This window comes from Calidris pugnax, unplaced genomic scaffold (assembly GCF_001431845.1).
Source record: "Calidris pugnax isolate Ruff unplaced genomic scaffold, ASM143184v1 scaffold225, whole genome shotgun sequence".
Classification (NCBI taxonomy): Eukaryota; Metazoa; Chordata; class Aves; order Charadriiformes; family Scolopacidae; genus Calidris; species Calidris pugnax.
Genome location: NW_015091072.1, coordinates 6551422 through 6577614, shown reverse-complemented (window position 1 = coordinate 6577614; position 26193 = coordinate 6551422). Strand labels below are relative to the sequence as shown.

The window sequence follows — 26193 nt, the reverse complement described above, 5'->3', positions numbered from 1 at the left end:
CAGGGTTTGGGGTTGGTTTGAGTTCCTCTTGCATGTTCTGTGGCTTTGTAAATTTCTTAGTCTTAACAATCATTTTAAATATGTCTTACTAACTCTGCTTCTGCTTAGATTTCTATAGCCTTGAAGGATATCACCTTCATGACAAAGGAGAAGACTGCTCGGCTCATTCCAAATGCCATACAAATAGCAACAAAAGGAGAGAAGGTGAAAACCTGTATTTAAATACAGTTGTTGGCTTTTTTTAAATGATCATGTCCAGGGCAGAGCACTTGTAGTTTTAAATTAGCATAAGTAACTTCTTTGTCAAATCTTTGAATGTAGTTAGGATTAGAAGACAGACTTGGTCTTTTGGTCCTTGGGCATATTGGCTTTAGAATTCAACTTTAGTTTGACTGCAGACTAATGCTGGTGCAGTTACCAGAAGGTAGGGATTGTCCCACTAATTCTCAAAGGAAAGCCATCTGAAAACTAAAAGTTCAGGGCCTGAATACACACTGTATGTCCTTGAGTTTGCCATCTCACTGGATTTAAAGTGCTGCTTGAAGAAAATTGCTGAAAACAAAAACTGACAAGCATGATGGGCAATGTTCTTATGTGCAGTGCACTTCATGATACTTCTCTGTCAGTGCCTTGAAAACAATAGTTCTTGGCTGCATACAGACAATAGTGTTTCAAGGTGAATCTGGAGCTGTTCTTTGTGAACAGACTGCGATTCTTCATATTTAGGTGTTCCTTCTCAATTTATTAAATACTAAGCCTCTTTCTCTACTAAACGAACTTTTGGATAGGAAAAACTTTAATACTGCAAATGATGCACCTAATGTGATCTCCTACTTCAATTATTTTTATTTCCCATCTTCTCATGTGAAAAGATTACTGAAAGTAATATGTGGTGGCAGGGCTGTGACCTGTAAGAAATAGGCATATGCATCCCTGATTTGTTCCACCTCTGATTTGGAAGTGGGAGAAAGATTTAACAGTGTGGTTAGCTGAGGGGGAGCTCTTCCTTTATACCAGAGGTACAAAGATTCCAATTGACTCTCCAGAAAAGCGAGTGTCTTTATATACTATGTGGAGATTGGGGAACTAACTCTCACTTACTAAGTGATAAAAAGCGTGGAGTGTGAGAAATATGAGCCTATGTTTGTTGGATGTGAGAGGAGTATGCCATTGATGAAAATCTTAAGATATTCAAGATACAAGGAGACATCCTGGGTTTCTTGAAACTACCTATAAGTGAGCTTTCTGTACGTTGTTTTTCTTGCAGTTTTTCTTTACGTCATTCAGTGCAAGAGACAGAAGCTACCTCAGTATCTTCCGCTTATGGCAGAATGTGTTGCTGGATAAGGTAAGCTTCTAAGTGTCACTACCTGTGGTTAAGTAACAAAGTTACTTTTTCTAACGTAAGCAGATGAGTGTTTGAAGGATAAGAGACTTTCCTTAATAAACTAGCTTTTCTTTCTGACACAGAAATCTAATCTGATTTCTTCAGCTGCGTGTACTTTAGATCCCAGATATACTTCCCATCCTTCTCATGCTGCCACCTACAACTTTGCTGTTGATGGAGCATTTTGCCTTTGAGGAGAAGTTGCCTGCTTCTCTTCACTACCAACTCAAGCAGATGTTAGTAAATTGGCATGCATTTGCTCGACGTTTTCTATGGCTAATTTGTGATCAAAAAGGCAAGAGGCTTTCTCAGTGAAAGCTTTTTTCATTTTAAGGAAAAAGCCAAAAGTCACCTTCTCAGATAAGTAAGCTGAACCTTTGCCAACCAACTCATTACAACTCCTCTGACCTTGAATAAATGCAACAAAGGCAGGCTGTATGATATGGAAGTGTGTTTTGGCAACTTCTGCTAGTTAGCTTGATTTATATTGCAATTTGTGAACACTTAAGCTAATTTTCTTTCTAAAAAAGTACTGACACTTTTGCAGAACATCACTGTAATGATGCAATTTTTGTAAACCAATTCCTTCCTGTTTATGGCTCTCGTTGTTTAAATATTTCAACACAGTTGCAATTGAACACTGAAATATCCATATATAACTCTGCAGTACAATGGTCCCCAAAGGCTTACAGCTGTTGTACTACTTATATGTAGTGCACACGGGTTTTTTGTTAGATAAATTTTAAGATGGACCAGAGGCGCTTTTGTCAAGCAAAGCTGAAAATAAAGGGAAGTGCCAATTAAAGCAAAAATAAAGTTTCCTGCAAATCTCTTATCACTCATATCAAATACCAGTTAACCATATCATCATACCCATCCTGCCTTAAATCCAGCAGTAGCACTGCAAAACCCACAATGTACTGTGTCATCTTTGGACTGGAATGTGCAACCGGAATTAACCTTGTTTTCTTTTGTTAGGCAAAGTTTGTCATGAATGGTAACTAATGTATTCAGTTAGTTTGTGGTTTTGGAGGGTGGATGTATGGGCATTCAGGTATACAAACCTGTCCATGGGGCTGGAACAGAAGCAACAAGCTTTGTGCTGTTCAGCATTAGTTTTTTCTGTGTGTTTCTATTCTTTGCCACTGAAATAAGTGTCACATCAGGAAAAGTTTTTCACTTCAGTAACTAAAGGATGGATAGATACAACAGTAGAATCCATGGACTGCATGTAAGATGGAATTAAGCCAGCAGGTTTCAGGGACCAGTGCATCAGAGTAGTGTGGGAACTCTCCTTATTCTTTCTGTCTGACCTTGCTATTAGCTTTCCTGTGTCCTCACTGAAGTGTGTTGAAAGATAAGTCTGTGTGTGAATTTCTGCTTGGAGCTCTCGGTTGTAGAAGGGAGCGTTACCATGAGGTGTATGTAGGTTTTCTTAATGCGTTACGTTTGTAGCTGCTTCTTGAAACGGGATTTCTTGATTGAGCACCTGCTTCTGCAATGTAGTAGTGAAATCTGATTCTCTGCTAGAATGTGTTTTGAGCCGCCTGTCGTCCTGCTTTATGAATCTCTACTGTTTAACCAAACTAGATCAAACTGTAGAAGGGCACTGAGGAGGTGAAAGTAGAAACTGCAGTTGCTAGAGCTGGGTCCACTGACTCTGCAACGAAGACAGCTGTCCACGGACCTGTTGGCTAAAAGAAAACCAGAGTGCATCCAAGCAGTCTTGCTGCTTTCTCCCCTCCCCTGCAACGTGGCAAGGGACAGCATACATTTGAAAGAGATTTTGTACATCTGAGGCTCTAGCATGATATCCAGTGCCATATGAGTATATGAAGCCTGGTGTTTCTGGGCTCCAGTGATCAAAGGGATCCTGTCAGAATTTTTTAGGCTTTAGGCTGACAAAAAACCCAAATCTCGCCCTGGAAGCAATTCCAAAAGGAGCTGATTTTAATTTTTGGTGTCTGCAAACAGCTAAATACTTTGAAGTCTGTGGGTAATTTAGTTATCTGGACTACATCTGCTGGACCTGGAGATTGCATCCAAATGTTAAATAAAGGCCTTCTTCTGGTGTCGTCAGAAGTATAACACTGAATGCAGCTGTCACAGGGCTGGTTTGCGCCACCTGATGGTGGATAACCCCCAATTTGCAGGATTTGGATCCAGAGAAGTAGAGTTGCAACTGCTTCAAGTCACATTTAGACAGAGGTTGTTTTCAGTCACTGGCTCTGCCCTCTTCAACACTTCCTGGGCATAGATTTCATGTTACAAGGTCTAACCTCTGAAGAGTGACCTGTCTGCTTTACTTGATATACCTTAAGCTTTCACCACCTGTGGAACTTCTCGGTAGGGTCAGCATGCCCTTTCCCAGATCTCCATCTTGTGGCCGTTCTGCCATGCACTTCTTAAATATTGCATGTCCTAGACAGTTGAATAAGTTGTCCTCTGTGAAGTCTGCCTTTCTATTAGAAATGACTTGCATTATGTAAGAAAAACAGTAAATGGCTATGTGCATTTCCATGCCTAGGCTTACTTTGGCCATCAAGGTGCTCTCCCCCAACTTTGTGTCACTGTTCTGACAAGACTCCTTGTCCCCTTAGCTGAGTTGTAATTCTCTAGCTCACAACTTCTCCTTCAAATCTTGCTCAGAGTACAATATTGTGCATTTGGTGCCCTTCAACTTTGGTTCCTCTGGGAATCAGCAAGTACCTTCCTCTTAAGATGGTCCAGTCTTAGGCTGTTTTTAAAAAATGTCTGTGTAAAGACTTTTTTTTTCTTTCAAGGAAAATTCCACCTTTTTTTTTTTTTCCCCATTCCTATTGCAAAATGTGTTTGGAGTAAGTCTCTTAGGCTTCTGCTTTGCCATTGTGTTTAAATGCTCCTCGTCAAAGGAGGAAGCATCATGGAAAATAAGGAATCATTAATGTAGGTCTGGAAGAGACATGACACCGGTCTTGATAAAACGGATAGCTGCGTCCACATCCACTGAGGCTTTCAATAATACATCAGTTTATAAAATCATCCAAAATTCCTGTTTTGCAACAGGCTTTGCAGATTGGTAAACCAAGTTTAAGTAATGACTGCTGTTGACAATAAGAGCAATGCCATGTATGCTTTTGCTTTATTTTCCTGAGGTTTATGGGTGTCAAATATCCTTCCAGTTTAAGGGAGAAGGAACAAATTAAAATCTAATTAGGCAGGTCATTCAAATCCCAAACAAACACAGTGCTCCTTATTTCTAATGGAACAAGATCTTAACTTAATCGGTCTCAATTCCCATGAGTCCTCTTCCTTAGAGTTGGATTTATTTTCCTATTGTTCTTCTTATGCTTTGCTGGGTAGAGATTTGCACCTGTCTCCGGAGTCATTGTAGCAGGTAAGTCTAGAGGTGTGAGAAGGGACCAGAATTTCTGATGAGCTGGGCTTCTTGTGGCAAATGTCTATCAGGACAGCAGTTTTGCCTTCCCTGGCAGCTTCTCAGGGAAGGTTGTAAAAAAGATGTTTATTTACACCTTTGTGTGCAGCAAGGGTGTTTAAAAGATCAAAGAGGGCTTGGTTTGATTCTGACCTTCATGTTTGGGTGGTTAGAGGGGAAGTTTGCTGTTTCCCTTGCAAACAATTGATCAGACAGAATTCAACATCAGAGTTGCTTGGTGGGAGCGCAGTGTGTGGTGGGGGGGTTGTCTCGGGGGTAAATCTGTACGGAGTGTCTTGTTCTTATTTCTGAATCTGTCCATAGGGGGCAAAAATCAGCAGCTTCACTTCATGTCAGCGGCATTCGGTAGTATTGTGCCATGCCACTGCTTTGTCTAGCCGTGAAACAAAGTATTGATGTTTTATGCTCCCAGTTAAAAAGACAAAGACATCTCCCAGCTGCTTCTTGTAGCCTTTGTTTCTGTACACAAAGAGAACCGAGGGGGGAAAAAAAAAAGGCAAAGAACGTCACCTTGAGTGGGCAAAGCAATTCATATTTAGGTTCAGCCTTTCAAGCTTCAGAGCTTCTCAAACCATCCCCTCAGAAGCAGAAGTCTGACCCAGAAAATTTGTGCCCTTCTTTGCCTTCACAACTAATCCTTTCTGATACAATCAAGCGAGTCTGGTTTGATCTTGGGCTGTGACCATTAACAACTTATTATATCTCGCTGAGCTAAGAATAATTGAGCAGAGCGCAGGAATCCTTTTTTAGAAGCAGAAGTTGGTAACATTGACTTCACAAAACCACAGGAAACTTCTTTATAGATTCCTAAAATGCGCAGCTGAAGGTTTCTCTGCTTTCCTCAAACCATTGAGCTCTCTGTACAGGGGCAGTCCCATTTTCCCACAGACTGGTGCAGAATGTGCTGGTGAATTTAATTACCTACATTAGCTGTTTCCCAGTTTGGGTTTTTTTTTTTAATGGCTGGAAATAAAGGCACTGGCAATATCAGGCAACAGAAGTGAAAGCGGTTTTGTTTGTCCTTTAATTTCTGGCTGAAAGGCGTATGAGGAGCGGCTGAGGGAGTTGGGACTGTTTAGTATGAGGAAGAGGAGGCTGAGGGGAGACCTTATCACTCTCTACAACTACTTGAAAGGACACTGTAGAGAGGTTGGTGCTGGTCTCTTCTTGCAGGTAATTAGTGACAGAACGAGAGGGAATGGCTTCAAGCTCCAACAGGGTAGGTTTAGATTGAACATTAGGAAAGAATTTTTCACCAAAAGAGTGATAGGGCATTGGAACAGGCTGCCCAGGGAGGTGGTGGAGTCACCATCCCTGGCTGTGTTTAAGGGCCATTTAGATGCAGTGCTAAGGGACATGGTGTAGGGGATGACTTTGTAGAGTAGGGGAGATGGTTGGACTCAATGATCCCAAGGGTCTCTTCCAACCTAGACGATTCTGTGATTCTATGAAAAGATACATCTTGGTTGTCTTTTGAAACCAGTGTTAATGCTTACTCCTGGTTTTTGCCATTTAATGAAGACATCTGCAGGTGGGGGTTCGTGGTGATGAGTTTACTTCTTCGAAGTACAGCCTGCCTGGGGAAAACAAGGCAGCTGTACGTTGATGCCTGTGGTTTTTTTTTAGCGCTGTGTTGCTTTGCCACTGGAACAGGCTGCTCAGGGAGGTCGTGGAGTCCTCTTCTCTGGAGATCTTCAAGACCTTCCTGGATGCAATGATGTGCTCTGGGCAATCGTGCTTTAGCAGGGGAGTTGGACTAGATGATCTCTAGAGGTCCCTTCCAACTCTGATTCCCTAGAACCAACCCTGGTGGCAGAGGGAGGTTGGGGATTAGCTCTGAGGACGTGGGTGGGTCGGGTTTTTTTTTAATGTGTCTTTTAAGGCTTGGGTTTGGATTTAATTTTGGATTAAACACCTTGAAACCGAGCGACCTCTGCTTGGTGTGGGGTAGGCCTCGGCGGCGGGGCCCGGTCGGGGCCGCCCCCCGCGGTAGGGCCGAGGCAGCGCCTTCCCCGCCCGGAGCGGCCGCTCCGGGCGGGGAAGGCGCTGCCTCGGCCCTACCGCGGGGGGCGGCCCCGACCGGGCCGGGGGCTGTATCGCCGAGGGGTGTATAAGTTGCGGGTATTTACATTCCCGCTTGTGGGTCAGCTGGTTTTTTTGGACGCGGGTGTAAAGTTGCGGGTGGTGTAAGGCGCCCCAGGTGGAGAGGGGATCATCTAAAAGCCCTTTTAAATAATGCACGGGTGTTTAACGTGATCGTTTCATGCAAATGGGAAGCGGTTACTCGCGTTACTGCTTCATTAGCACAGTTCTGATCAATATGGATTGTGGCTCAGGCACATTTTCCAGTGTGGCATCTCCCTTTTTAAGCTCTCTGAGGCTCTCTTAAATCCTAGAACTTTATTTCCTTTCTCTTTCTTTCCTTTTTGTTTGCTCTTTTTCTTTTCTCTTTTTTTTTTCTTTTGAACCCTTTACAGCTGAAGTGGACTTTGAAACTAGTTGCTTACATTGCTGATAGGAGTTTGTCGTACTGCTTTCGCTTCCTGACTTTCCTGATGATCTGAGGGAGTTTAAATACATCCCAGTAGCTGTGAGACTTCCTGGAGCAGGGCAAGAGAGATCATAAAGAAAGCAAAGAGTAGCCAGTGATGTTTCGAGGTAATGCTGTTACTGAGCAAAAAAGCAACTCTCTTGTATAAAGGGAGTTCTGATGTCGTTCCAAAGTGAGGACCTCCTGTCCCACCGTGGCAGAGCAGACAGTTGGCTGACCTAGACCCCGCTGTCTGTCGTGACCAAAACACTAGCCTCTCACCATTTGTAAAGCTCTCTGAGCATCCCGAGGAAACAGGCATGTATCTGTTAAACAGTTTGTCCAAGATCAAAGAGGGAGTCCCTGGCTCTCTACTAGTTACTGGTATTGTGCCGTGTCGAGTGAAATTCAAGAGGGAGCTAACTTCAAGATATCTGTGAAAACACTAGCGACACGTGAAGAAGCAAGTAGTGGCTGCAAGTGTGTGTTTTCTTGAAATAACAATTTTTCTCACGTCTGGTGTTACTGGTTGAACAATGATGGGTTGGGAATATATAATAGACAGGACTACAGTTCCCCAAAATGCTGAAATCTAATCTCGAAATGTGATACCTAAATGCTTTCAGTCCTTGTCAGAATTGAGGTTAGAGGCTGTGGCGTAACTCAAACTTCTTACTGTTTTACCTCCTGTGTCTTACTGTCCCATACTATAGTTCTTGACTAGCTCGCTTTCTTTCAGAGGCTGACCAAGCAGGAATTCTGGCAGCTGGTGCACCAGAGCTATGGCTCTGAGCTGGGCCTGAACAGCGAGGAGATGGAGAGCTTCCACTCATCGTCTGAGGACAACGGCCAGTCTCGGTAAGGACGGGTTATAAAACTTACTGAAATACGCAGGGAGAAGCACTTTTCCAAAGTGTTTCTGTAGCCTTAACAGAAGGGTTTAGCCTGTAGTGAAAGGATGCAAAGAACCAAACTGAGCATGCATAAAAACTTAATTGTGTTTATCGCCTAAAATAGTAGGAGCACAGCTGAGGCCCCTTAGAGGAGGGAGATAAGAAGACCTTGTTCTCCCTAGATCTGCTTGAGGGATATCAACAGGGTATCTTAAACAGCAGCCTTTTCTCATGACAGTATCTAGTCAGGATTTGTATATACCCTTCAACAGTATGGAAGGGCTGAATGGAATGGAACTATAGATGATGTTCAGGTATTTTTCCTCTCCTCTGTGGAGGCTGAACACTTGCTTTACTGTGTTCTCCTGATGTCTGAGGTCTTAACTTATTTTTGTGTTGTGCTCGGCTTGAATTAGGAACCTGGAATAATCTGTATGTGGATTTTTTTTAACACCATTGCCTTGATTTCATGGAACAAATGTGAACTAATATATGAACTACCAGTGTCAGTCTAATAGAAGGATTTTAATTTTGTAGCTGTACGTAAATAAGCATGGTTCTGCAAAACTGAACAATGTGATTTATGTCTGTTTTCAATCCTGTGTTATCTGAATATGCTTGCTAGAAAAGAAAACATCTTACATTCACTGTAACCTTCAAAAGATGTCCTATTAAACATTTCCTGTTTTTTCTTTTTTTTCTCCTGTTAAAAAAACCAAATGCACTACTTTACAACTCTAGAGTAAGGGATGCTGGAAACTTTTTGTCCCAAGCTTTCTTAAAACATTTTCTTTCCAAATTTGTTCTAACCTACCTCTCTTTCCTCTCTTCCTGCACCACTCACTTTCTTGCTGATTCACAGGTGCTTGGTTTTGGTAACCTTATGATCAGAAGCTGAAGCATTCTGAAAGGTGGCTAGGGTGAGGGAAAATGGCTTGAGAGATTAGTGAATGGGATGTGGGAAGAATGAGTTGGCAGTTCTTTAATATTAGCAGAACAGCTGATGAAACATATGAACAGCTATGGTTTGAATGCAAAAATCACACATGAGAAGCTTTCTCAGATTTTTCAGTACTTACATCTCCAAAGATATCTTCCTTTTTGCTTTGGACAGATCCAGCATTTGTGATGATTCTGGAGAAAGGGATGAAAAACTACCTAAAATGATTGGTTTAGTTCGGGAACCCACGCTTCAAACAGAAGGAGAGTCACTCAATAGACATGTGTTGCCAGGAGTAAGTGCTGACACAGACTTTTTTGTTATTTGTAACTGATAAGCATATATGCTTAACTTGTATATCTGTAAAAATCGGATGTGTGGGGATTGTAACTTCTATAAAAGCCTCTGAGAATTTGTAATAATCTGGGATGGTTTCATATCAGAAATTTCATATGTATGTCTTCAGGTTTCAAGACTATTTCTTGAATTTGGAAATGAACAAGCTTCTGTATAAGAGAATATTGTTGGTGTGAATTTCAACAGTGTCCTTGCACTAATTCACTGCATAGCCTGGTTAGAACACCGAGGATTATTCCCTGGTCCTTTTTTTAAAAAAAAACCAAAATTAACTCTGTTTTATCCACCTTCCTAGGGACCATGTGCATCTTTATGTAAGTGCTTTATGAAAGTCATGCCTTCCAGTGCTTTCGTGCCTGCTCTATTCATTGTGTAAAAGCATCTCTTCTTATACTGATGTTTCTCCTATACATGAGGTTTATTAGAGGGTAGTTATGCTGTGTTATCCTTGCTCTCAAAGGTCAGTTAGTCTGCTGTTGTGAATCTATGGAACTTTTTTTTATTTAAATTTGTGGAAATGTTTCAGAAGGGGGAATAAAATCCCCCACCCTTGATATAATAGTCGTGTTTTCCCTAAATGCTTTGGGTTAACACAGCTGAACAAGCATGGGTGCTTCACTCATGATGTTATATGAATTTCTGAATGTATTTGGCTGGTTGGGGGGGCAGGCACATTAGAAGCAGTATCTGAGTTGTGCACAGTGTCTCACACGGTTGCTGAGACTCTGGTGTATAGTTGTAGTCCTGAAAGGTTACAAGTGTTTTCTCTTGGTGAATAGATACCTCAAGGGAAAGATCTCAGAAAAGCAAATAAATCACTAAAGCGTTTCTTATAAACTTCACTAGGGTTGGGTACCCAATTGCTGTTTCTGCTTTGGGAAATGTGGGGAGAGAAGAAAGGAGTTGCTTATAGTAGTTTTTACTACCGTATTAAACTTCTGGCTTCTATTGCTTGCTAAAACTGATCAGAAGGTTAAGCAGGCTTTAGATAGTTTTGCTGAAATCCAAGTTAATGGCTAGGAACTTATGCCCAGCAAACAATACTGGTATTTGTTTGTCAGATGTTAAAAGCTTAGTTAATCAGATGATGGGTATCCCTCATGGAAATCCTAGCAGTATAAAACAAGATTTTTGGAGAGCTGTAAGAGAGGCTTGTGGATGCTGCTGGATTTTGGGCTCTTTAGGATAACTCAAAATCTACCCAGGTAGCCTTCGTTTGGACTTGTAAGTCTTGCACAAGAACAAGCTGTTTAAAAATAATTGCTCTGCCTAGAAAAGTGTTTTGTTTACCTACTGGGTGCCACTCCCAGAGATGTCTCTTGCAGGTGCTAAATATAATTGGGCATGTTGGTAAGCAGTAATGCCTGGGGATTTGGTCTATATGCAGGGAAAAACACTAGGATTCTCCCTTGAATAAACTGCTTTTTAAAAGTCCTTTAATTATAGCATAAAAGTGCAGTCTTGATAAATGCTTAGCTAAACTGTGTAGCTCACTGTTGCAGTGTAACTAAAATACATAATGATTGTGTTCAGCCTATATGTGTCACTTGGCACTTCTTGAGAATGTCAACATACTCTCCACGGCCCCAGGATTACAGCATATGTTGTAGAAACACAGGGGCAATAGGAGGAGACAGTAGTTCTTAGAGTGTATTTATCAAAAACCATGGCACTGATGACACAAAACACATTTAATCACCTTAGGAAGACTGGAGAGAAACAGACTTAACCCCTTCTTTCCTCCTCTGAGAAGAAAAGTCCTAAAGCTCTCTTCAGAGGGAGATCTGAATTGATAGAGGTGTTGGCTATAGTACTTGGGCTGTCTTGGAAAAAATATTGTCAATAGCTTAAAGAAAGTCTGTGTGTAACACCAGTCATGGCACGTGTCCTTCTGAGGTACAGTTCATCACTATGTGGGGACAACCTTATTGCCTGTCTGAATCAACCCTCTTTTTCCCTCTGCCCCTCACAGGGAGACCTCAGACCCTTCTAGTCCCAAAGCCTGCTGTTCACAGGTTAAAAAACTGAAGAGCCTTGGCACAAAGCCTTTGCAGTACTGGAGTAGCTTAGGAGATAAGTGTACATAAGGGTGAAATTGTATGTCTTTAATTCCAGCTGACAATCTTAAAATCATTACTCTTTAGGGGGAAAAAAAAATTTAAAAAATATAAACAAGAAAACTGTGTGTGAGTTAATCAGTTACTGCAAAAGCCCTATTGTGAATCTTGTCTTGCCTGACATCACTAAAGGCTTTTTTGTAGGAGCTGTTCTCTAGTCTTCTGACTTGAACTGGACATGGCATAGCGCATGGCAGAGCAGGGGCTGCTCTTTGGGTTCCTGGTGAGAGCTCCACCTGTTCACCAAATCCCTGATCTTCATCAAAATGCTACGAGAGTTCTTTAGATTTGTGCTGGATCTGTGTCAATTTTTGGACTGTTAGCCACAACTAGCTCCTTTCTGGCTTCCATCTGCCTTGATAGAGTATTTTGACATGGAAATGTTAGTTCTGTCCTGGTTCCTGTTGTGTGACTGAGCACAAGTTCAGTCATGGTAGCTCCTTTCGGTAGGAGCACTTGTTAACTGATTTGCTTTTCTGATGTAGTCGTCTTTTTTTTTTTTATGACCTTGGAAGAGTATTTTTGCCTGCTTATACTGCAGTCAAATTCATGCCTGTCTCTGTTTTCCTGCCACCCACCTTCTGCTAATGGCCCTCAGTTGCACAAAAAAAAGTAGATGGTCTTTATTTTCATAAAAGCGAAGAAGTATGGGAAGTACATGGTAATTATTCAAGTAGTGGATGCTCTTAGTTTTTTTGAGTCAATGCTGAATAATCTTTAGGGATGATGGTATTGGAGTTGAATCGGAACTGCTCAGTTCAGGAGGCTTAATCATACGTATTATGGTCAGTGTACTACTGCATATGGGGGGCTGTGCTGCTGTTGATCCCAGCTGTTCCACTGGAGGCAGTGGGAACTTTGAGGAGAGGTATAGACTGAAAGTTATGATTTGTATCTAGTAGGTAAGCTTTTTCAGTGGCATTTTGAGATGTAAAAACCTTGTGCATACAGTTTCAGTAGAAATTACTTCTTGAAGCGTGCAATGGCATGTAAGCTTAGCTGCCAGTTATTATAGTTTAGGGTTAAGAGCTGCATCGTTTCAGTGACTGATGTTTTGGGGGATATCCTGCTAATATATTGGACATGACAAATGCTACTCCATTGCTTTGTTTCTGAGAAGTAGTGTTTTGTAGGTAGGATGACTCTAGGCTCTGTTTTAAAACATTTTTTTTGTCAAAGAATAATGAAGCCCTATAAAATAAGAACACCTTTCAGTTGTATAACTGGGATATCTAAATCTTGCTGAAAAAGGGAGACCCTGCCTGTTTTGTTGTGCTTCCCCCTCACGATCCTTTGCTAAAATGAAACTTGATCAATAAAAAGTAAATAATCTGTGTCAGGTTAATGAATTTATAAACACTAGTATTGATGCAGGGGAGGGGATCAAACTGTGCAGGTGGGTGCGAGGGACCTGGATAGGGAGTAAACTGTTCCATTTAAGGCCACTCCAGGTATGAGAAGATGGATAAATAAATCTGCCCCTTGTTACTGGGGTTAAGTGGAATAGAGAGGAAGAGAAGTTGGCTGGGGTAGGGGAGCTAAGTGTCTATATGGTAATTGAGCAGATAGAACTTGTGGCTTCCTTTATATGGCTTTCCTCTTTGAAAGTAACTTTCTCTTTTTCAAATAGTCTGTAATTACTGATGCTTTTTTTTTTTTCTCTTGGTTGTTACAGGTGGAGGAGTCCCCAACTGAGAAGCAAATAAAGAAGAGCCCTCTTCCAACCTCAGAAAGAAAACCTGTTAAGCTAGTCAGGAGCAGGTCTTTAGAAAAGTCCTTGGACCTGAATGAGAATGAAAATTTTCCAGAGAAGAGCAGTGCCTCAGATAGTGAAGAAGGTAAATCTGTTAACGGTTGGGACCTGTAAGATGACCTGACTCCAGTGTGCCATCTCACTTGTGGAGCAAGTTAGAGAATTTTCTGATCTTACGAAACTTGTTTGTTCATTTGTTTCACAGAACAGCAGCAAGACCTTATTTGTATCTTACTTAGTTTCTAGGGAGTTAAAAAAAAGTTGTTGTTGGGGTTGTTTAAGACAACAGCAGATTGTGGTTTTGCTTTTTCCTTTGGGTGGGTAAATTGTTGCTAACAGCTTAAACTTAAAAAAAAAAAAAGGTTTTTTGACAATGTGGTGGTGTTTGTTCACTTTCCATGCTCTCGCAGGTATTTAAAATATTTTTCTTTGTTTTCACTTTTTGGGAGCTGAGGAGAAACATTTCAGACTGTTCTGCAGTTTCTGAAAGATTTCCCCACCCTCTCCACTGCCTCTTATTTATACTTCTACTTGAGGAAAATGGGTTTGAATGTTATTGATGGAGTAAACTGAAAAACTCGCTGAAAGTCCAGGCAAGACAACTTCCCAGCTTCCAGGACTGTTTTGTGCATATTCTGAGTCTGGTCCGAAGATGATAAACCTTAACGTGTATTTTGGTGCAGCTTAAACTTTGTGTGGCAACAGAGTTAGTATCTTAATAGATCCTAATATACCATCCTTATAACTCATACCTCATTACGCAGCTCAAGGTGAGAAGAAACCTGGATACCATGGTAGTGTAGAGATTGTTAACTCGGCTCTTATGTATTTCCTCTCCTCACTGTGGGAGAAAAGCATAGCTGTGTGTCTTACTGTGGTTTTGGTATGAGGTTTTTTGCTACGTCCTGGGGGAGAGAATAAGGCCAGAGTGTGTTTTCTGCCCAGGCTGGATGACAGTGAGGCTTGTGCTGAGGTCTGTGGGTGCTTGTTCTTGTGGTCCCACGGTAGCCCCTGGCTAGCTCTCAGTCTCTAAGGTGAGCATTTCACTTATCATGGGGAGCTTGTCTGTGCCCGAGGGCTGTAGTTCAAACAGCTCACTGAAGTTGTGGTGGTTGTTCCATTAAATATCCCAATCGTGGACTCTGTAAATGCTTTTAAAATTAGATGTGTACAACCTGTATTGGTTCTAAAGTAGTATGATAGTGCGAAGGACAGAAAAGTTCAGCAAGTAGCAGTGTGCTCAGTAGCAGCTGAATGTTTCTTTCATACACAAAGAGAGAACTTGCTTTCATCACCTGTTGGCAGGAATAAAACAGTTCAGTTAGAGGCCAGTTCTTAGTTCTTAATCTGTCTGAGAAACCTTGTGTCTCATCCTTTCAGAGTTGGCAACTGAAGTCGCTTGCAGGTGTCATTACATTGGGATCACTCAGGTGTCTAGGAAAGCTTCCAAAGTTATGGATTGAATTGGCTGCCCTGAAAGTTGTGATTGTTGCCTGAGGATATACTTCATATTCAAGTAACTTTTCTTTTGCTCACCTATGCTGCTGCTGTGTTTGCTGGAGTTCAGGTTCAACTTGATGCAAGTCAGGTTGTATCATTTTTGTGACTATACCTACTTGAACAGGCTGATGTTTCTGCCATACTGTACACACTTAACAAGCTTCACAAATTAATTGTTTATCCATCACAGGTGTATCCTTTAGAGCGGCAGAAAGTTTTGGCCTTAGGATGTTTTAGATATCTTGCAATTTTCCTGTACTCTTAGTGCCACATGTTCTGTCCCTGGATTTTTTCTTAAGGTAAAGGTCTTCAGTGAAACTGATTTAAAGTTGTCCTGTTGTCTTTCATGCTGCTGTTTGCCTAAGCAATAGCAGTAAATACTCCCTGTCATCCCTACATTGATTATGTTGAGTAAATAGAGCATATTAAACTGGAGGTGTCTCTAAGAGAGATCTGACTTCATGCTGCTTTTCTTATTTCTTCTCCCTTTCTTCTCCCTCCCCCAAGACTAGTCTTTTCTCTTTTTTTTTTTTTTTTTTTTTTTTTTTTATTCAGAGCAGGATTCTCTAGTCCCACAACATTAATCTTTTTTCTTCATGCTTAGAATTCTTTATTCTTCTGTTTCTTTGTCTGTTTTCTGTTGCAGTTGCCCCATACTCTTGCAAGGTGAATTCCTTCATGCAAATGAAACTAGCTTTCCCACGTGGCAAAGGTTTACCCATGCGATTAATCTCTCTTGTGTCCTCTGGCTCATACTCAGGCTGCCTATGGAGGTGTCCTGGCAAATAAGGTGAGGGGCAAACTCAAGACTGTTGTTCTCCCTACTCTGGGTCCACCTGACACCCAAAGCTGGAATGCCAAAGCCTTAGCAACACTAGTTCCCTTGCCCTAAGCAATTCTCACATTGTTTACTGGGCAATGGGGGGTATGAGTCTCACTGGGCACCACTGGCCTATTGACCTGCGTCTTGGTGCTTTTGTTCTGCTTCATATATTGGAGTATAAATGTCAAACCGTGACAAACTTCTGGCTAAACTTAAAATTAATACCTGTGATCTTGATTCTAAATTTCAGAAAACAAATCTTAATTCAAGCACAGAATACATATTTCCAAAATAGAGCCAGGAGGTTCTGTATTTCCTCAGGTGAATATTTTGCATGTAGGGTTTCTATATGCAATGACAATGTTCAGCAGCATAAAATACTTCAAAGAAGGAAGCAGGAAACTGGGAAACAGTCTTTTCTGTTAAAAAGCTTTACTGTATATGGAGACAGCGTAAATTCCTGATCTCCTTGCATAACTTGACAAACTTACTGTATTGTTTCCATTTTTATGGATAACCACCTTAAATGTGTGGTCTGCAGGAGAGCATACCGCTTGCACTGCAGTGCTGTGGGATAGGTACAGTGGTGCCTTGACTTTTCTCGCAGATAGGAATATATATGGCAGGAAGTGATTGAGATGCAGGGTGGCTGAAATTAGTTCAGCCCTGGTTTAGGGTATTTTTTTTCCCTAAGACAGGAAATCTTGGTTATACAATGTATCTAAGGAGGAGTAGCCCTGTTACCTTGTTCGCATTTTAGTCAAAATACCAAAAGCCTGTATTTTGTTGACTATAATTGCCAATTACTTGGTTTGGGATTTGGAGGATATATGTTTGAGTTGCTAAAGGCAAAAGGCATAATTTCTATTTTTTTTATCTTGTGAGCTGGAAAAAGCTAGTATTGTCATAGTATTTATTGGGTACCTCCCCAAGTTAATTTTGTACTTAGCCTTTTAAAGTGTAGGAGAGCTCTCTGATAATGGTTAATATTGCTGATACAGTCTTTAAATAGGTGGTGTCTGGAACATGTTCACTCTAGGAAATGGTTTTATTGACTCATTTCAGGTATATCTGGCTAAAGGCTCCTACCTGCATATTCTTCATGCAGTGTACAATTTTCCCCTATCCCCAGTGGCATAGAAATCCTGAACAGTGCCAAGATTTGCATAGATACTTGTTTTTTTTTCTCCTGATCCTCCCCTAACGCCATGGAGTGGATAAATCAGCCATCTTATTAATTTCGTTGATAACCTCTGCTCTTAACAGTTCAGCTTTCTTAATTTACTTGTGGTATGTGTTCAGCTCTGAGCTGTTGGTGGTTAACAGGAATTTTAAGAACTCTTTTTTTTTTTTTCTGCCTCCTTTCCACCCTTCCAGTTTTCTGTCTCTTTCTTTTCTTGCACTGCAGATGTTTTCAGACCTCTGCAGTCACTGGTGTATAATGGTATTACATTTAAACAGTATTTCACAGCTTGCCTTGCAGTGATGAAAATGACCTTATGGAAGTGCAAGGCAATAGGGAACAGATTTGCCATCTTCATGGCAAACCAGGACACTCTGGGTAATACATTTGCTTCTGGAATTTTTTGGGGTCCCTAGGGATCCTGACCTAAAGTCAGAATAATCTCACATTCTCTTACCAGACAGTAGCTCCAATTCATCTGTAAATGTATTCAGGCTGAGAGAGTTGGTGGTTGATAACTGCATACTGCTGAGGAGTTAGAACAGCATTAAAAGTTAAGGAGTTAAAGTGATATCTAGATACTTGCACAAAACATTTTGTTCATAAACAGTATTTCTAAGCCAGTCCTAGGTAAAATGCTTGATGTTGTTCTAGTATTGAGATAAATAAAAGGCAGGTAGGTTTATCTGTGTGAGTTAAACAGAAGAAAACAGTAGACAAACATGCATATTCATTTGTAGCAGAGATGGGTTGTTAAAGCTTTCTGTTTTGTTCAAATTGCAAGTGTGTATACTGTACACATATACTTTGCTGTGTTACTGTTTCTGCTCGCTGCTTCCTCTAGGATTTGTAAAGATAAAATGGGAAGCCCAGATGGAAGTGACTTGAAGCTTGTCAAGTTCTCGGTGTATGCAATGACTTACTTCCACAGATGTGGAACTGGCAGCAGCATTCATACATGCAGCTTCCAGACCTATAATATGAAAGGTTTCTAGGCTTTCCGGAAAACAGCTTTTTGAATCCTAGTGGCTGATGGGCCTGATGTATCAATGCCACTTCAGCTTGGATTTTCTGAAAATGCTACATTATATGATAATGTCACTTTAAAAAAAAAAAAAAGAACAAATGTTTGTTTGAAGAGCTGAGAGGATTGTAAATAAAAGCACATTTCTCAATAGATGCTCTTATGTGCTTGGGACTTCATTGACTGTTCCTTATTAGAGACATGACTAGATAAAAATAGTGAAGGCAAATCAAGTAACAGGAAATTTTGTATAGACCCACAGATGCTCTTGCTTAAGACTCAGTACAAGGAGGACAGACTTCACACTTGAAGAGTAAAATGTTTCAGTAGCAAGGTCTGTACCTGAAGGTAATAATGCATGAGCTTTGTGCATATCATAAGTTGCTGTGGCTTACTAAATTACCTCACGTCAGCAGAAACGTAGTAGCTGTCCTCACCCATTTTGGGTGAACATAAAATGTTTAGCTAAGCCTCACTGGGGCAAAGGTAACTTTTATTATCTTGTATTTACTAAGACATATAAAAATAGGTTTTGGTTTTGTGTGGTGTTTTTTTTTTTTTTTTAAGTAGTAGCAGATTCCTTGGGCATGTCAAGGTCCAACTGAGTAAGACTCATCGAGAGTAACTAGGTTTGAATTGCCAGGTGTCTGACTCCGTGCCCATTAGCTGATGTGCAGTAGGCAAAGGGGATGTCAACACCAATATCTGAAGCTTCCTGTCTCTTAGTGAAAGAGGAAGTGGGGAGTGTGCTCTGAAGGGAGAGGTCTGTGATGTTGAGGCCTTGGTAGCTGAGGTCAAACTGACGGTTCACTCAGACTGTATTTGATGGAATTGGGTTCAGCTCTGAGAGAAAATACTGTGAACATTAGCTGTGAATACCCAGGCTGAATTTCTGGCTTCCTGCAGCATGTTTCAGCACAGCAGAATCAGTATTCTAGCAAGTAATGACTGCATATTGGCTGGTTAAATAGGTCTCTTAAAATGCGTGCTTGTTTTCTGTCCCACCTCGCAATTGTACAGACTTAAAATTGCATAAGCAGAACGTGACACGGGAAAGAAAGTCCACCTCTTGCACAAGCACAAAAATACGGCACTCAGGCACTCATGCTTCACTTCTGGGGTCCTACGTTGAAGCCTGATTAGGACGAAGAACTTTTTTGGAGGCAGATGTGTAATGGGGACTTCTAGCAGGCCAGAAGCAGCGCTGGAGCGGGAGTCTGCTTAGTCAGAACTGGATTTCAGTGGGGACTGTTGTGGTGTTTAGTTGCTGCATTTGCATTTATCAATACTGACTGCTACCAAGCAGTAATGTTTTAAGTGCTGTAACCTTAGCCTATAGGCAGGTTGTGAACTATAGCTTGATATTCAAGCTACCTTTGCGTTGGTGGCTGGTGCTGACCTATGCTAGCTCTGAGCATTGATTTGTATCAGTTGAAAGGTTAGACGTCCTGACTTCTGTCTTGCTTCCACAGGGTTTGCTTTCAGGCTTTTTGTTTTGTTTTAGCGATGTGTGTGTGTGGGGGGGTTGTTTGGTTTTTTGGTAATTATAATTTAGGATGGACTTGTTTCTAAAGTGTACACGGATTGATTTGGGATTGACACGGGAAACTGCTTGCCCTCCAGGATTATAATTCTGTCGCTTATCTCTTGCAAGAGTGGCTGAGACAGCCACAAAGCTGAGTCATGCCAGCAACCAACAGGAAATAGAAATAGCAAAGATCAGTGCTGCAGCCACAGAACGCTGCCGAGGCACTTGGTGGTGGTTTTTAAATAGGGGATGGCAATTAAGCATGTTGGTGCGCTCTTCAAGACTGCAAAACAGAGCAGGGTACCTCTTGCATTTCTCTTATAAATGGGAATGGAGGGAGGAACAGTTTGAGGAACTGCTTGGTAGTCTGTACATGCTGTCTTAAACTGTGGATGCTACTAGCTTTACAGATGTTAAAAGCAGAATTCTGAAATTAGCCACAAGTAAGAAGAAAGCTAGTATGGTTTCACTGTCCTGCTTGCTTTGCGTGTGTCCCTTGCACAATAGGCACACTTATTAATGAAGACTATGCTAACTTTTTGTTTCCCCCAACGTTTTCTGTAGTATTAGTAGAATACTGATGACAAAACTAAAGGAATGGGACCTTGTGATGTTGATTTGTCCATTTATGTTTGCACAGGGAAATTGGGGGAGGTCACTGGAAAATCAGCTCTGGACTTTGCTTCTGAAGACAACCTGCCTCCCAAATCATGTGCTGCTATCATTATTGGGTTTCTGAGAATGAGAAACAAATGCTGATGCAAGCTTGGGAAGGATTTGAGCTGTAATAAAGCTTAGAATGTTACAAAGTTTCTTCATAATACTGCCCTTTTCTTAACCTAATCTCTCTGCCTTTTCTTAGCAGTGAAGGAGACTGTCTCTGAGAATGATCTCTATGGGAGACTTTTTATAAATAGAGTTTTCCATATCACTGCAGACAAGATGTTTGAAATCCTTTTCACCAATTCTCACTTCATGCAGAGGTTTCTGAATTCCAGGAGTATAGTAGGTAATATACTCTTCTTGCTTCTGTTCGTGTTGCAAACTATCCTGAAAATTTCAGCCTCTGAGAAGTGTTAAATAGGGCTAAGTTACATTTTAGGTTTCTTCTTGTTTTAAAAGAATTTTGAAGCTTTAAAGTTCCACTATGAGAGAGGATATTTAAAGCTAGCCTGTTGTCTCTAGATCAGTCACATCTTGGAGTAAAAGCCTCATTTCAGTGCACCACAAAAACTGCACCTTAATGTCTGAATTTTGGGGAGGTTATTAAGTTCATGCATTCTGTGGGGTATTTCTGATTACATTGTGTCCCAGAAACAGTGAAATGTGTATGGCTGGCACACAGGCAAAATCACTGCATCCTGCTAAACGATACTCACAGGCTTTAATTTTCTGGATGAGTAAATTTTATTCACTGAGATCGTAAGAACAGAAAATTAAGTAAAAAAGGATAATATTTATTCAGCGTCAGCTTGGGAGGGAAAGTGGCAAAAGCTTTTGATAACACTAAGTGAATCTATTAAACTTTAAGTAGATGGGAAATGACATATTTTCATTTAATTGCTTATTCTTCTCCCCACCCTCAAGTCTCTTTCAGTAGGCTCAGGTTCAGCTACTTAGTGCCTCACCCTTGTTCATCAGTGAACTACAGTTTCCCTTCTTCCTGCAAAACCCACAACCATTTGGAATCAGCTTTCTGTCTCTCTCCCCACCACTGTTCTTAAACTGTTAAGATATGAGAGGGCAGAGATAATGCCTTTTAGGTATTCTGCGTGCTCTGATTTTGCATAATTTCTCGTCTAGATGCTGTATCGACCCCTTGGAATAGAGATTCCAATGGCAATCAGTTGAGGACTTTGACGTACACTGTAACGATTAACAATCCACTTTGTGGGAAGTTCACTACTGCAACTGAAAAGCAGGTACTGTGTGCATGTGTGTGTTTGGTGCCCTTTATTCAGTGCACCACATCAACTCTGGTCTGTCAGGGATCTGACAGTGGATTAGAGTTCAGTGAGCTGAATGTGGATCTGCAGTTTAAACGTAGCGTCTGTAAGGGTGTAGGCATCTGCTGTGCTCCTCTCCCATTAGAGAGCAAATGCTGATGAGATCAGAGAGGCTTTCTACCTTTACAGATGACTAAACTTGTCCTACAGTCTGTGGGGAAAAGTGTTAACATCTCTTATGAATTGGGGGTGAAAAAATGCAATGAAATGCTTTCAGCGTCCACTTCTGGGGTCCCCAGCGAGAGAGAGGTAGAAAGAGTCTAGCAAAGGGCCACTGAGATGAGTAAGGGACTGGAGCATCTCATACAAAAAACAGCTAAAGCAAGGGAGAGGTCAACTCTGGTCTGTCAGGGATCTGACAGTGGATTAGAGTTCAGTGAGCTGAATGTGGATCTGCAGTTTAAACGTAGCGTCTGTAAGGGTGTAGGCATCTGCTGTGCTCCTCTCACATTAGAGAGCAAATGCTGATGAGATCAGAGAGGCTTTCTACCTTTACAGATGACTAAACTTGTCCTACAGTCTGTGGGGAAAAGTGTTAACATCTCTTATGAATTGGGGGTGAAAAAATGCAATGAAATGCTTTCAGCGTCCACTTCTGGGGTCCCCAGCGAGAGAGAGGTAGAAAGAGTCTAGCAAAGGGCCACTGAGATGAGTAAGGGACTGGAGCATCTCATACAAAAAACAGCTGAGAGCTGGGACTGATCAGCCTGGAGAAGAGAAAGCTCAGGGGGGATCTTGCAATGTATGTAGATATCTGAAGAGAGGGTTTAAAGAAGACCAAGCCAGGCCTCTGCACCAAAGGCCGCACCTTTCAGTCATGCCTGGTGACAGGACCAGAGGCAGTAGCGCAAACTGAAACGCAGGTGGTTCCCTCTGAACATCAGGAAAACACTTTCTTACTGTTAGGGTGATGGAGCACCGAACAGGTTGTCCATAGAGGTTGTGGTGTCTCCTTCCTTGGAGATACTGGAAAGCCATCTGGATACGGTCCCAGGCAACCAATTCTAGATGGCCCTCCTTCAGCTGGGTTCTTGGATAAGATGACCACCAGAGGTGCCTTCCAATCTCAGCTATTATGTAATTCTGCTTTGGGAAAGTTCTCATATCAGTCTCAAAGAGGAGCTGTGGTCAAGAGTCAGTGGCCAGCCTTGCATCTGGTACTTGAAATGGCAGTGGGGAAGTACTGCTGTTGCCTATGTTGGCTCTAGCAGGAGGCATCTTCTCTTTCCCCACCTCATCTATACTTGCCATTCTTATCTGGTTTTTGTTGTGATTGTTCAGGCTTTTTCCATACTCTAGTTCACTTGGAGTTGGTGGATCTAGTCTAGGGAATTCAGGCTGAAAGGAGGCAGGGGGCGAAATTTGATACCATGAATGTACCTTCTTATTTTTATTTTCTTTTATGGTAGATCCTGCATAAGCAGAGTCAGAAAGGTCAGTCCTATCAGGTGGATGCTGAGGTACTCACCCATGATGTCCCCTACCATGATTATTTCTACACTGTGAACAGATATTACATCAGCCGCACATCCAGTCACAAGTGTCGATTACGGTGAGCCTGGGTGGTGCACAGTGGGAGGGGAAGCACGTATGTGACAGGTTGATAAAGTGTGTTTATCAAAAGATCTGCCAACAGCATAGAGAAGATCAGTTTCTCTTGAAGCTGGGTTTTTTTTTTTCTGAAAAATAAACTTGGTTTATCTCGTTGCACGAATGCTGTATTTGAATCTCATTGATTCCGTAAGAAACAAACTCTTGTGTTAAGTCTACAAGGTACAGAACTCCTCTCCAAGACTGAACTGGGTTCTGACCAGCCCTGTGTTTTTCAGTGCAGGTGTGTGAGTGGGATAAATTGAAACTATCAGAGATATTTTATTACAGAGTTTCCCAGATATGCTCTACAGAGGAGGATGGTTCACAGGAAGGTGCAGGGAAGATGCAACATACTTTTGCAGGGAGGGTACTCCAGTTAATCAGGCCTCATTATTAAACTCTACCTTGATAGGGAAGTCTTAAAAGGTACTTCCCTTTTCTCTCTTGTTTGTTGAAAACACCTGAAGTGACCAAGTTCCATATTCAGTGCATTTGTATCGCTTTCTGATTATGTACTCCTTGGTAGTTTTTCTGCTGTCTTCAGTAAAGCCTTTTATCTCAAACTTCACCATTACCGAGGAAAGGTAAGCAGGCCTGGATTTTATTCTGCCTTATCTCAGGCTATCAAAGTGCTGAAGGCTCCCTCTCTACTGGGAGGAGAAGGGAAGAAAGGTCCTTGAATGACTGTTCTGGATGAATTTTGAGTGAGTCATTCTTCCTCTTTGAGGGCTATATTTGTTTTATCTGAGACACATGGCAACCCTAGGGTAAGAGCAGAAAACCTAGGTTTCAATATGGTGCACAGAGCATGCATGTATAGAACAGAAGGTGAATGGTGGTGTTACAGTTGGCTTTATTATATTGCATTTAAAATGGCTCAAAAACTCTCTGAAAGATGCTGGCTTTTTAGACTAGGAACACAATGGGCTTACATTGATAATTTGAAAATGTTGAAAAAAGGGTATTCTAGGACAGTCAGTGTGCTTGACTTAAACAAATCAAAATCATAGGCTATCCTTTTGTCCTTTATGAAGAGCTTTGGGATTCATGCAGTAATTAGAAGCAGGCCTCTGAAGGATTCTGCTCCAATTCATTTATATTCTGGAAGCATTATTGATTAGCTTGACCTGGGGAATGTAAGGCAGGAACACCACTTCCCCTCTGTCATGTTCACAAAGACAGATTTTAATTTCTATCTGCTCAGGGTAGGATCTGAGCACTTGGTGCATGAGTGGTGATACTCCGTTTCACCTGCTGCCATTGCAGTGCCCGTGTAGCACATCATGTGTACACATACAGAGTAAAAAGAAGGACTTCATGATCTGAAAGCCTGAAGCATATTTTAAGTGTGTGTTAAAATGACAACACTTCAGAGGACAGAAATTCTCTGGTAGTTTGAGTGTGAAGGGAAACACTTTAAAATGTTTCCCCTAATTTGGACACCCAGATCTCCTGAGGCTTTAACTAGATACGTTGTTTTTGCTACTGTCTGTCTCTTGTCTTACTGCCCAGGTAGAAACCCAAGGCAGTTCCAGTATTTCAGATTATGGACATAAACTAGAGGCCTGCTTCTGCTAAGAGACTTCTGCTATCACCGTGCTACCTAGAAGAGTACTCTTTTACTATTGCATTCTCTTTATTAGGGTTTCTGCAGAAGTGAAGTACAAAAAACAGCCTTGGGGCCTTGTCAAGTCTGTAATCGAGAAGAATACCTGGGGAGGAATACAGGAAAACTTCAAACAACTTGGTGAGGCATTTTCTTCTTTGTGCTGGAGTAAGGAGGCTGCCTTTCCTATGTGTGTGTTCATGTCTGTCAAACTTGATTCCTTGAAGGATGGTTTGAAAAGGAGGAGGTTCCTTGGTGTTGACAATTCAGAAGTTCTTGTCATCAATGTATCTGCCAATTCCAGGGTGTAAAAAAAAAAAAAAAAAAAAAAAAAAATCTGGTAGCTTAATGCTAACAAGGAGCTCTTGTACACCTCCTCAGTAATTTCCTTTGAAGGAAATGTGAGGAGCAGCAGGAAAGCTGTTACTCTCAACTGCATGTACCTACCTTTAAGTATTTCCTTGATTGTGGGTATGAGAAAAGCAGCAGTAGCACCTGGCAGGTTCTCCTGGCTGTGTCTGTCAACAGCCTGGCCAGCCACGGCTGTGGACTCAATTTAACACAGTTCCTAGTCTCAGTCTAACAGTCTTCAAGTGCTCCTTCAGCTGCTGCCTAACGCCATTAGACAATCCTGCCTAGGCTGAATGTACATGGTATCTGCAAAGTGTACTAAATGGTACCTAGCAAACAGGGCAGGTGGTATAGGTTAAGGTGTAGTTCGTGTTGATTACCTGTTCTAAGTTCATTTACTAGAAAGTGCACTTAACTCTTTCACTGCCACCCTCCATATCTCACAACTTCATTCTTCAGTGCTAGGCTTCTCGGCTTTCCTTTTGAAAGTTCAGTAATGTTATTTTTTCCACCGCAGAATCGGATCTCCTAATGGAGGAATATGCAATTAATCAGTCTATAGAAGACTCTGGAAAATTAGTTGCTCTTAGACGAAGACGACGCACTTTACACCGGAGTCTAGCAGAATCGCTTCCCAAACGTTCTTCCCAACACTCCTCTGGTGACATGGGAGTAGAGTCCCAGGGCAGTATAATAGGTAGGAATTTTTATATAAATTGTTTTCCAAAAAGATCTGTTGAAGAAAACTTAACTTTGAAAACAGTGCAAGAATAACCCTTGTGTGTATATTGCTCTCATTGTCTTTAATTGGTGTGATAGCAAATGCTTTGTGTTCAGGTTTGCATAAAATACACTTGGAGCGTGCATAGTCACATTTTATGATGAGTATCTCATGAAATTAAACCTAATCTCACCCTCTCTTAAACAGAAAAGACAAAAAACAACTCATACCTAAAATGCTGCACTGTACCTGCATAGGATTGAAAATAAGATAGGATAAGAAAGAAATTTAACCTGACTTTTGTGAAGTTGCTGAAAAACTGGTTTGTTTCTTCCAATAACTGCACACACAACTCATGAGTTGATTTATCTTTAGCTGTCACTTGGCTCTTGGCCCTGTGATCTCTTATTTGATATTTTTTTTAATATTTAAGAGTCCATTTCCT

At 41.4% G+C, this 26193-nt stretch overlaps 1 protein-coding gene across 7 annotated transcripts in view; it reads left to right on the top strand.

Moving 5' to 3' along the window:
* Positions 1-26193, top strand: part of GRAMD1C (GRAM domain containing 1C) — a 64075-nt gene that overhangs the window by 33355 nt on the left and 4527 nt on the right. For 6 of the 7 annotated variants that reach the window (XR_001413680.1, XR_001413681.1, XR_001413682.1 and 3 more), the window contains 10 exons: positions 109-204; positions 1268-1348; positions 8093-8211; positions 9361-9481; positions 13336-13498; positions 20334-20480; positions 21275-21393; positions 22887-23029; positions 24714-24817; positions 25545-25724. Coding sequence is in view for 4 of the 7 variants with exons in the window: in XM_014957136.1 (XP_014812622.1) it covers positions 109-204; positions 1268-1348; positions 8093-8211; positions 9361-9481; positions 13336-13498; positions 20334-20480; positions 21275-21393; positions 22887-23029; positions 24714-24817; positions 25545-25724 (1273 nt within the window). In the remaining 3 variants the exon portion in view is untranslated. The remainder of the gene's footprint in view (positions 1-108; positions 205-1267; positions 1349-8092; positions 8212-9360; positions 9482-13335; positions 13499-20333; positions 20481-21274; positions 21394-22886; positions 23030-24713; positions 24818-25544; positions 25725-26193) is intronic. The other variant, XM_014957137.1, reaches the window with a different exon arrangement.